Raw genomic sequence first — 11,858 nt, forward strand, 5'->3', positions numbered from 1 at the left:
TTCTGCTGCACGAGTTCCTTCAGTTTTCTCTAATCAGGAGAAGAAGCCACTGTTTGAAGGAGCTTAAGTCTCTGATGGAGTTTTCTAACTTACAGTTTCCACTGAAACCTCATTAGAGAAGAAGTTTTAAAGATATAATCAGGGAGACAGGAGACAAAGAAAGTAAAATCCTGACATTCCTTCAGTCATTGATGCTGTAGCTCAAGAACTGGACCCCCCAGAACCACACTGATGATCTCTGCTTCTGTTCCTGTGACAGCAGTTTAACCCCCTTAGATAAAACGAGTCACATGACCTCTTTATGGATCCAATAAACAGACAAACTGAAGTTTAACATGAAAATATCTCTTTAATATCTGAGCCCAATGGAAAATAAAAGGACTTCAACACATTAATTTAACATCTGAGTCCAATAAAAGAAACAAACCCGACTGTAACGACTCTAAAAAGGAAAAAACCCAAACAAAACATTTAACCCCATATTCCTAAAAATGCTGATTTTATTTCAGCTGATGATAAAAACTAAAGCCATGATGGAGCCCAGAAGCAACCGGTCCATCTAGAACCTCTTCAGTCGTCCACGATGCTCAGCAGCCCGCTCAGCTTCAGCCTGCAGGCCAGCTCCTCCTCTCTGCTCGCCAGGATCTGACGCTCCAGGTCCTGCAGCCTCCGAGCCAGCGGTACCGGAGGCACTTTGGACCAGGAAGGCCCGTCCACACGCTGATCCAGCTCAGACTCTGGGAGGACAAGAAGACCAGAACTAACAGAATAAGCCCAGAAGAAGAAGAAATGAAGGTAAGAAAGGAGTGGTGAGGAGGAGAGGAGACCTGCGTGGCTGCAGCAGCGTCTTCGGTCCGGCCTGAAGGAGCAACCTTCATGGTGGTCGGTGAGGACAGCAGGGTGGAGGACGGCATGAAGAGCGGAGTGGACAGATGGTCCAACGGGTCGCCGTCCAGCCAGCGCCTCAGCTGCTCCAAGCTCCTGCACAGACGGAACGTTAACGTGGTACCAGAACCTTGGAGAACCGTTCTGGAAACTTTATCACAGCTGCAGGACAGAAACTCAAACCTCTAAATGGGTTTTTATCTCAGATTCCTGCCTGTCCCCTTCACCTGATCCAGATGCAGCTCTGAGAAGTCAGAACCATCTTGGTTCTGGTTTAGGATACAAGTCCACTTCTTTGAGAATCTGATCAAATAAAAGCCTCAGGAGGAGGTTTATGAGACCCAAGGGACCTCTGTACTGAACAGCTTCATGCAGAGATCGCTCAGACCTCCGTCTGCCACAGAGAAGATCCAAACTCTTCAAACCCAACAGAACCTCCCTGGAAGGTTCTGCTGTTCAGATAATCTTCATTTTCTCTCTGAGGATTTGTTTAAAGACAGAAAACGGTGGAAAGCTCGACTTCCAGCTGCAGGAGAAACCAGAGCGTCTTCAGATCCATCAGACCCACAGGTCATCTGGTGGTTCTGATCCGGTTCAGACCCACAGGTCATCTGGTGGTTCTGATCCGGCTCAGACCCACAGGTCATCTGGTGGTTCTGATCCGGCTCAGACCCACAGGTCATCTTGTGGGGGTGCTGTGGGAGTCCGGGGCGTTTCTACAGGTTATATTTGTACGATGACTGTAAAACGAAGGTCTTTCTGTGAACTCCTGACTGAGATCTTTCATCTCTGGAGGATTTTCTCCTCATTTCCATTAAAACAGAAAAACATCAGAAGTGAAACCTGCAGAAAGATCTGAGGTCCGTTTGCAGAGGAACCGACGCTCACTGCAAAAAGGGACTAAAAGTCAGTAAAATGTTGTTGAAATGAGTTTATTTGTCCTTGATTTCAGCAGCTAAATAAGATTATCTGCCAATGGAATGAGTATTTTGATCTTTAAAATAAGATAATTAGATAAACTGCACCTGAAATAAGACGTTGGAGATGAGTTGTTCCTCTTTAAGAGCAAAAATCTTATTCCACTGGCAGATTATTTAAACTTGTTGCTCAAATAAAGGACAAATTCCCTCATTTCCAGAAAACTTTCCTTTTAGTTCCCTTTCTGCAGTGCAGTCAGCAGATTTTACTGATCTCTACCTCTTGCTCTCAGCCTGTTCTTCCTCCAAGCTCTGCAGGACCTTGTGGGCCAGCAGCTCCTCTGCTGAGGGGCTGTGAGTGACGTCCAGACGGGGCCTCGGGGCCCCGGGGGCCTCCACCGAGCTCTGGAACAACCTCTGTCTGGGAGACGGAGCAGGAGGCGGCGGGCAGGGAGCCTGAGTCGCTCTGAGGGGAAACACGGAGGAAAATAAAGAGTCTGGGTTCTTTAATCAAGTCAATATTTACACTTTAAATGCAGAAGAAGAGAATAATTAAAGTCTGGAGGAAAGTCATTTCTCTGTTTCATCATCAGCAGGGGTCTAAATTTTATGAAGCATTTGAGAACCCAGAACATTTATTTTATTGTTCCTACCTGATCAGCTACAAACTAAACTTGTAATATTTTCATTAAAAATGAAAGCTGTCAGATTTCTGCAGGAAAGAGATGGAGAAATCATCCAAACCTAAAACAAGTTTTTGATTATTATTTTGGGCTTGATAAAAACTGACATAAATAAATATATTTATCTATTCCGAGCAGTGAGAACCAGATTTGGGTCACACTATTTGTAAAAATGCATATTTAGCAAACTTTAATAAATGAATTAAAATATGATTAAATGAAGGAGAAAGCAGAACTCCAGGGTATCAGAGGATAAATTCTTTGTGTTGCACCAACATTTACTGTTTTAAGAAAGTTTTAATTTGTCGGTGATCATTTTGCCTTAATTAAAACTAAAAAGCCCCCGGGGCCGCACTCTGGACCCCTGATCCTCAGCAGCAGATATTCTTTTATCTCCAAGCAGCAGCTTTGTGAAGGTTGTGGAGAACCAGCAGCTCTGGAGGCTTTGTTTCAGAAAGCGTGTTGCTGTGGAGCAGCAGAGGTCAGGACGACTGACAGACGGATCCTAACGCTCCTCTCTGCTTTCTTCTAAAGTCAACAAGGTGGAAAACTAGCGTCTGTGAGACTGTTTGGAGCAAAGAATGAGTCCTTCAGCCTCGCTTTGATCTCTTTTACAAACCCTGAAGCTGCTGGAAACATCTCTGGTATCAAAGAGGTGGATCTGAGCAGCTTCCTCACCCGTCCCTCTCCTGCTGCTGCTGCTTCTCTCTGTGGGTTTTTTCCACGACCTGCGTCCACTCTTCAGGAGGTCTGAAACCCTCCAGAGAAGCTGTGGGGAAGTAAACCAGGATCTCGCCGTCCTCGGTCACTGCGTCTTTAAAAAGGAGGAAAACAGAGTTTATTTTAGGACACGTGAAGACCTAAAGGGACATTCACAAAATACATCCTGATTAAAGCTCCTGATTTCTTTCTGTTCAGTTCAGCAGCTGGAAGGAGAGATGCAGAGAGGAAAAACCGAGGCATGGATGGTCAGATGCACGGCTGGCTGGACATATGTGGGTAAACGGGGTCAAAGGTCAAAGATAAGAAGCATAAAAACATATTCCTATAAAAATGTTTGACTCTGAAAGACCTTCAGGAGGTCTGAGGAGAGACTGATCCTCTTTAACAGACCTCAGGAAGGTTTGGCTGTCTAGAAGAAAAGCTTCAGGAGGTGAGAGGAGGTTCTGGACCGCATGTTTGGGTTTTTACCTCCACAGGCAGGAGGTCCGGGCGGCTGCCAGTCTTTCAGTTTGTGGTCCATGAAGATCAGCACAACATCCTCCCAGGGAATCTGAACCCCCGGCTCTTCCAGGTCAGTGTTTCCATCAGCTGGGCTGGATCGGGGGGGTCGGGGGTGTTGAGCCTGAAGTCGGACCCTTTCCAGAAGGTTCTCCAGCCGGGACATGAGGAGCATCTGACTGTGACGTGAAGCTGGGATCTTAGCAGCATAACCAAAGATGGAGGAGCAGAGATCCGGCCAGCAGTCTGAGAGGAAAGAGCAGCTAAATAAGCGCAGTCTTGATGTGACTCGCTGCATTTCTCCTCCTGGTTGGTCTCCTACCTGCAGCAGGTGTCTCCTCCCACTCTGGCAGCAGCAGACTGAGGATAACGCCACGCAGCCAGGAGAGATGCTGCGCAGAGTTCCAGCCCAGATGAGGGACCAACGCTCGGGTCTCCGGCTGACTGAACTCGGCGGGGGGCCACGGCAGGCCGCAGAGGTCCTGGGAGGAGACTCTGTGGGCAACGTGAGCCAAGACGGCGTTATAGAGCCGGACGACAGGCGCCGCTTCCTGCCAGGGAAGCCGTGCGGCCGCCCGGTTCTGGAGGTTGGAGAAAACTCTGGGCCAGAACTCCTGGCTCAGACTGGCCTCCATGAGCTGCACCAGGGTTTGACAGGAGAGAGGGAGGGGGGGTGGAGAGCGGGCCAGCAGCCAGCGGACGGCCTGGGTCAGCTGCAGATGGAGAGGAGAGGAAATGTTGTGAGGAAACATGTGAGGACTGATCAAACCGCCTCATGGTGGAAAACGTCTGTTTGCTGCAGCCAAAGACTGAAAGCCAACGATTCAGACACGTTCCAGGAGCTTTGGGTTTTATTCTTCTTACCTGCTTGGATCCCTGCAGGTCACTGGTTAAGTCTGGGATGAAGACCAGCATGTACTCTGAGATCAGCTCTTCCTCCATCAGAGTGTGCAGCATCAGGGCTGATAGACAAGAGAACATCAGAAAAAACTGAAACAACGTTCCACCGACTGAAAACGTCTTCATACGGTTCTGGTTCTGATCAACTTCCTCTGGTTTGTGAGTGAGAAGAAAACTGAGATTATGTGAGAGACTGTTGGTAACAAACATGGATGGATGGATGGATGGATGGATGGTTGGATGAAGGAGGGACAGATGGAAGGAGACATATAATCATCAGTCAATGTGAGGACAGACACTAGAATTCATGGCAGGAAGGATGGACGCATGGAGCCATGGCTGCACGTCTGGATGGAAACATGGAGGACGGCTGTCATCAGTCACCTTCCTCCAGCAGCACCGCGGTGCAAAGGCACCAAGACGACCAGAGGCAGCGGCTGTTCCAGATGTTGATCTGCTGCAGCTGTTTGAGCTGAAGCAGAGCGGAGAGCAGAGGGACGTCCTGCTCCTCCTGCAGAGCTCCATGACAGGGAGGGCAGGGAGCAGCATGATGATGGCCCTGGTGCCGCTGAGCTGGCAGCACTCCTCCGCTCTGGACAGACCGGCTTCAGTCAACGGACCTCTGGAAGCCTGGGAGACACAGGAGGAAACTACTCAGCTGATCAGTTTACAGCATTAAATGAGAGAAGAAAGAAATGCTGATATTTTAACTGCAGATAATGACATCTAACGTGAATAATATTGAAATAAACGGAAAGAATAAATGATAAAAATGAGGAACCATTTGTTTCAAGTCAATCTGATAATACTTTAAACCGACTTCATCTCCACCTTTCAGCTCTTCCACAACTTGAGCTTCCTTCTTTAATCCAACCTTGACCGTAACGTGGACTTTAAAGTCCTCTGTCCATCTTCCTGCAGACTGCTGGAGACACAGAGCGTCTTCAGGCTCTCGTCCGTCTGCTTCTCTGATTCTGCATCACCACCAAGTTTCACCTCCAGCCAGTCTGACAGCACCCTGAACACAGGGACAACCAGACACTTTACAGGCAGCTGTGGAATAAAAACCTGATTTTATTGCTATCAAGACCAGAAATTTGGTCCTGCTGCTCATATATTTTTTAAAAAAAACAGCAATGGATTCATTGGTAACTTTCTACTGTCTGCACAAATTTAACAAAAGTGTTTGTATAATTTTCCAAGCAGAAAGTTAGTCGTCTCTCTGCATCACCCTGAAGACACCGTTCCAACAGTGGAACCTGGTGGTGCTGTGATCATCTCCCAGAGTTTTGGGAGATGTGATCATGTCCCATAAAGTCTTGGGTAAAGACTGGTTTCAGTGTTAATCTGTAGAGTTGATTTAAGGTCAGAGTTTTGGCTCACAGTCATAGTTTGGCAAAGTTAAAGGAAACATCAGTGTGTGGGTGTGCTGGACCTGCTGGACCGGTTTCTGCTGTTTTCATTTTATTCTTCACGTTTCCAGAGAACTCACTGTGAATCAAACCAGAAACTAACCTGAGGGGAAAATTTGGTTTATAGAACGGTAATAAAGGAGAGTCATCAAACTGATCTTGTTCTCCTAAACCTCTCTTCACTCTCCTCAGTATTTAAGCTCCTTGGTTTCCATTGTTCAGTGCTGGTTTCTTCCACTGTGCTCATCCCAGTTCAAGGTCCGGTTTGTTTTAATTATTATATTATTAATGGATATATATTAATACATCATTAAATATTTTCCTCTAATTTACATCTGCCTACAAACTTCACTTTAAAACATGTTCATCCTCTGTTCTGTTAATAGATTGGATCCATTATTAATTTCAGTTTTAAATAAGTTGACTCTGTATTTGTTGGACAATAGACTAATTCATTAAGCTATCAAGTGCATCATTAAGAATTATTTTTACATTTTGTAGACTCTGCTTTTTTGCATGTGTTCCACAGACCCCACTGTGGACTACAGGGAACCAGTAAACCCAGCAGTGATTTCAGGGCTCGTCACCCTTAAAGGACTAAAATAAATGTCTTTGCAAATATCTACATCCTTCACCCCATGTAGGAATAATGGATATCTGGATATCAGGAGCTGGAAGCCTGATGCACTTGAAGTATAAATTCAGTTTCATCCAGTTCAGATCAGTCTGTCTTTAGAGCAACAACATCTGTGTTCACATAGATTTTCACCAGTTGATCTCTCCATGATTTAATCTGTCCTACCTGTCCAGGCTTGGTTGGATCACATTCCTCCAGCTGCTCTGATCAAACCCAGAACAATGAAAACTGGTTTTACTTTGAGACGTTAGATTAATAGCAGAGGGAAATGTTAGTTAGCTTTCAGTTTGTCCAGAGAAACAGTTTGAGTGAGTTGTGAGGAAATCTTTTTGTAAGGATTTGATGATTGTAAATCTAGGAAGATGGAGCTGTTTGCTGTGTTTGTGTTCCTCCTCTTCGGTAAGATCTTCTTTCTCTCTACACGCTTAATTTTTTTGCGTTTCATTCACTGGATCTTGGACCTTTTTGTTTTGTCTGGAGATGCTATTAGCAGCTACCTTGTTTTAACCCCTGTACAGTACGTACTACCGTTAAAATTGTAAATAAACACAAACAGCTTTATTAACTAGCAAACTGAGCAAAAACAGAGCATAAAACACCAAAGTAACAACTAATACGCCAGCAGGATGTTAAATGAATGAAAAGTCAAATAGCATGCCTATGCACCTTTAATATATAATATTATGTTTGCCATTTGAGGTTCATGGCTAGTTCAATGTGTTTTATTTTTCCCAGAGAGTAAACATGCTGTGTCTGCAGGCATTGAACATTTTTGTTTCTTCCTTTGCTTTAGGCTAAAACCATTGATAGTGTTTTTTATTTTATATGTGTGGCTACGTTGCCATGTTGCCTTAATGCATTAAAACAGAAAACAATAAAAAGTAAAAATTTTGCCTAATTTTGTTTGGAAGGCTCGGGGTTGAAATTTCAAAGCCTGCCTCTTCTAACCCTGTTGCTCCTTGAAACATGACAGCAGATTCAAGTGAGACCAGCAGCTGTTTGACAACTGCTCTATGATGTGGAGAACTAGCCAGGCTGATTTTTCAGAAAGCTACGTGCCAAGGTGTGGATATGGGCGGGCCAGAATTGCAGCTCATGAATTTATTCTGCCTCTGCCTCTAACTTGCTTTACTGAATTAAAAAAAAGTTCATATTTGATTAAAAAATCGGAAATATTCATCCACAATATTTTGTAATAAATAACCTTCTCTGATTTTATTTCCTTGTGTTTAATACGACTGTTACAGTTCCACAAAATGTGTGTCCTACTGAAGTAAAAGTTTTGTCAGGGTTCGACAACTAGACTTTTATCCAACCCGTCTCTGCACAGTAGTACAAAATGGGTAACAAAGAAAATAACTATGCACCAAATCTCTCAGTTAATTGATGAGGTATTAACTGCATGTCTAAGAGTTTAACATCCATCCATCCATCCATCCATTTTCTAACCTGCTTAATCCCTCATGGGGTCACGGGGGTGCTGGTGCCTATCTCCAGCGTTCACCGGGCGAGAGGCGGGGTTCACCCTGGACAGGTCGCCAGTCTGTCGCAGGAGAGTTTAACATATGCATGTTAATTGTCTCTCATTTTTGTCTTTTCAGCCTCTCCGTATCTGTTGGCCATGGGAGCAGAGGTTTTTGAGGGGGCAGAACTAGTTGTGCTTCCGTGCCACTACTCTGATCGAATACCAGAGGTAAACCCCTCAGTGGTTTGGAGTCGCAACGATCTCAAACCTCAAACTGTCCATTTGCGACAAAAAGACGATGATCTTTGTGGACAAAATCAACGTTTCAGTGGCCGAACATCAATGAAATCTGATGCTTTAGACTCTGCAGACTTAAGCCTCAGTCTGAGAAATCCTCGTCTTTATGACAGTGGTAACTACACCTGCAGCATCAGTGACGGCACAGCAGAAATAACAGTGACTGAGGTTCAACTGAAGGTCAAAGGTCAGTATAAAATGTAAAAAAGAGTCTTATGCTCCTTCTAAATGATTTTTTTCTGTATAAAAGATGGAAAGATAAGATTTTTCCAGAATATTTTCTAATAGTAGCTGAATAACAAACTAATTTTGCTTTGCCTCTTGTAAGGATTTAAATATGAGCTCAACACAGGGCAGGACGATAATTCCATAACAATATATATCAATCAATAAACGTATATCGATGATAGAAAAAAAAGGGTCAATAAAAAGTTCAATAGAATAAGTTTTCCTTCTTTCTGCATTCCAGCCATGTAGGTTATTATTAAAGTCGTTACATGCTCCCAACCAATCACAATGCAGACCCAGGCACCAAGCTCCGCCCCTTTAACGATTTCAGCGAGCACATGCTCAGTAAACAAAGCAGTCCTGTTTTTCCCAGATGTGCCAAACTTGTTAAAATTTGTTACACTCCCAGATAAAGTGTAAAAGGTTCCTGTGCTCAAATCTGGAACAGCAACATAGAGTTTGATCAAATTTTCAGGAGTTATATATGTCTTAGCCGAAAATAATGCATCAGTCTTCGTAGACTATTAACAATTTATGTCTGATCTTTCACACAAGTGATTTCTTTGTCCATAGAGGGGATAACTTACTGCAGGTCATATTTACAGAAATTAAGTTTTTATAATGTCAAGAAGCCAAGAGTTGGATAATTGTATTTTTAGAAGTATCATTCATATCTGTTTCTAATACAGAACCTGTGTTTACTCACAAACATTGGCATTGAAAAGACCTAAAAAAAATCCTCACCTAAGGGATTAAGTTATTGCTTGCCATATATGGTGACTACTTTCTCAAATTACATAAGGTAAAAAAACCTGCATCTGCAGGTCGGAAAAAATGGTTGCCTCATTTTGGAGCAAAATGTAATAAAGAGATTTTTTTTATCCCTAGACTCGTATTCAATGTCTTCTGCTTATCTGTGACCAGTTCATAGGGCAGCAGACTGAGCAGAGACTCCAAACTTCTTCCTTCCAGACACCTCCTCCTGCTCCTCTGGGAGAAGCACGAGACATTATCAGGGCAACCGTGATAAGTTCAGATTCAGATTTATTTATTGCTCCATGGCAAAATCACAAAAAACAGTGACTTTCTGTCATACATTTTCCCTGAGCAAAAGGGAGCAGAAAGAAGATAAAATCTTATTTTGTCTGCCCCTTGTCAAAAAACAAAATAACTTTGCGAAGCAGCTACAGCCAAAATAAAGCTATACCAGAACAAACGTCTATGTTCAGATGTGTGTGTATATATATGTGTGTATGTATATATATGTGTGTGCGTATATATATATATATATATATATTATTTATTTATTTATTTATTTTTTGAGCAAAACTGTGCTCTTACCCTGCTAATTGGACCTTCACACTCTGCTCTTATGGGTTCAATGTGTAATTAATGAAGATTGGCCACCAGGCTGGTCCAATTTAGCCATGAAACCTCCCACACTAAAATGAGAGGTGTTTCAGTTTCATTGTCCAACCCCTGTATATATATTTAGAAAGATATAGATATATATAGACAGCTATTTATTTGGCTTATGTATAATACTTGAAAATATATATATATATGCACATCTATGTCTAAATACAATAGTCTGTACTGAATGCAGGCTAAAAACCTTGAAAAAGAATGGTCTTGCACAGCTCTTTCCTAGTGTTGCCACTCTGCAGCTTTAGTGTGCAGCCTTAGTTTATAGAAAGCAGATACAAGTAGTGAAATCAGCCCAAATACATTTGCATGCAGCAAAGGAATGAAGCATCTTTTCTGATCCACGTTCACTACAACAGAACTTAACTTTTTTCTGCCACATACAATATGGCGGTGACGTTGACATGCAAACCTGCACCCATAGACATAATAAAATATCTATCTATTAATATAATATCTTATATTATGTCTATGCCTGCACCCAATGACGCGTCTACGTATATGGGTTAGACACACTGAGCTATATAATACACTGGAGTGCTAATAGCCCGCTGTTAGAACGAGTCGCTTTGAAGCCACCAGCCGCCATATTGGTACTCCCTATTTCCCCCCAGTAACTAGAGAATATGTGCGCTACAGCATCGAATAACGAGGATTTTCTCATGTTCAGGGGGGGCTTAAAACTTTTAAAAATGTCAAATGCCATATACTTTTATGTTATGTTCTAAAACTATCAAGAACTGAGAAAGTCATGTGCTGAAATATTTTGCATTTTATTCATTTAAATATATATATATATATATATATATATATATATATATATATATTTAATATGAATAACATGTAAAATATTTCAGTACATAATTTCCTAGTAGTTGATAGTGTTAGTACATCCACTGACTGTAGAATTGCCTATGAAACGTTTTCACTCAGCCAGAAAACTGCTTGTTGTTGCAACCAAATCCTATGGGATTCTGTGAGAGTAGGGAGTAGCAAGATGGTGGCCAGTGAATTCAGTTTTTCGGCAAAATAGCTCAGTGGTTAGACATTATATAGGTTTAAAAGGTTTTTAAACTTGCGCCATCTACTGTCAGGACTCGGGAGTGGGTATTAGTGTACTTTAAAGGCATACTATGCAACATTTTTCAGTTTATTAATGTGTTCCATACCATTTTGGATGATTAAATGAGTCATTTCAGGTTGAACAAAGGTTTTCTCGGCCGCCCTGGGGGTCTGTGGGGGAAATACCGCACTTGCAATTGCAAGAGCTCACGGCCCGCACACACAGAAGTCTCGCTTTATAGCGAGAACTCCATGTGTTTTTGCCCTGCCATTCACTATATGCATGCGCGAAAGCAACAACAAAGAACCGCATGTTAACGTCAAATAAACATGCAAGCATATCGAGTTTTATTATTATTATTATTATTTTATTATAATTTTTTTCTTCTTATTTATTTATTTTTTAATGTTGGGGAGGCGGTAGCGTGAGTTTGCCGAGGCGGTCGCCGCGGCCGCCTCGCCAAGATAGCACTGCGGGAAACCCTGATGTTCATACTTTCACTGTGTTAGTCATTGTTTGTACTGCCGTTTTTTTGACTTTTCGTTGTGTTCACCTGTCTGCTAAGCTCAAAACATCTGCGCCTGGCTTGACGGAGAAACCAGAACAGCTGAGCATCTTTATGGCAGTGCACTTTTACTTTGGCCCTCTGGGGGGGAGCCTCGCTGGAAAATCAACCCCGGTTGCATAGTATACCTTTAACCGCTTTGAGCAGAAAACGTAACAAT

The 11,858-nt window shown here is 42.8% G+C and overlaps 1 protein-coding gene across 1 annotated transcript; it reads right to left on the minus strand.

Annotated features, from left to right (window-relative positions):
* Window positions 1–570: 570 nt before the first annotated feature.
* LOC118558288 (germinal-center associated nuclear protein-like) lies at window positions 571–5,273 on the minus strand. The gene is made up of 8 exons (XM_036128797.1): window positions 4,991–5,273; window positions 4,571–4,668; window positions 4,029–4,419; window positions 3,677–3,952; window positions 3,164–3,299; window positions 2,083–2,268; window positions 737–981; window positions 571–692 (listed from the first exon to the last, which is right to left on the minus strand). Exons 2-8 carry the CDS (start codon window positions 4,661–4,663, stop codon window positions 571–573), a joined length of 1,449 nt encoding a protein of 482 aa, XP_035984690.1. The 5' UTR covers window positions 4,664–4,668; window positions 4,991–5,273.
* Window positions 5,274–11,858: the final 6,585 nt, after the last annotated feature.

The sequence above is a fragment of the Fundulus heteroclitus genome, unplaced genomic scaffold (genome assembly GCF_011125445.2).
Source record: "Fundulus heteroclitus isolate FHET01 unplaced genomic scaffold, MU-UCD_Fhet_4.1 scaffold_120, whole genome shotgun sequence".
NCBI lineage: Eukaryota > Metazoa > Chordata > Actinopteri > Cyprinodontiformes > Fundulidae > Fundulus > Fundulus heteroclitus.

Coding starts and splice junctions, on each gene's coding strand:
- LOC118558288 (XM_036128797.1), bottom strand. CDS start 4,663: ATGCTGCACACTCTGATGGAGGAAGAGCTGATCTCAGAGTACATGCTG. Junction 2,269..3,163: donor CAGCAGCAGGAGAGGGACGG/GTGAGGAAGCTG, acceptor GTTTCCCCTCAG/AGCGACTCAGGCTCCCTGCC. Junction 693..736: donor GGTCTTCTTGTCCTCCCAGA/GTCTGAGCTGGA, acceptor CCTGGTCCAAAG/TGCCTCCGGTACCGCTGGCT.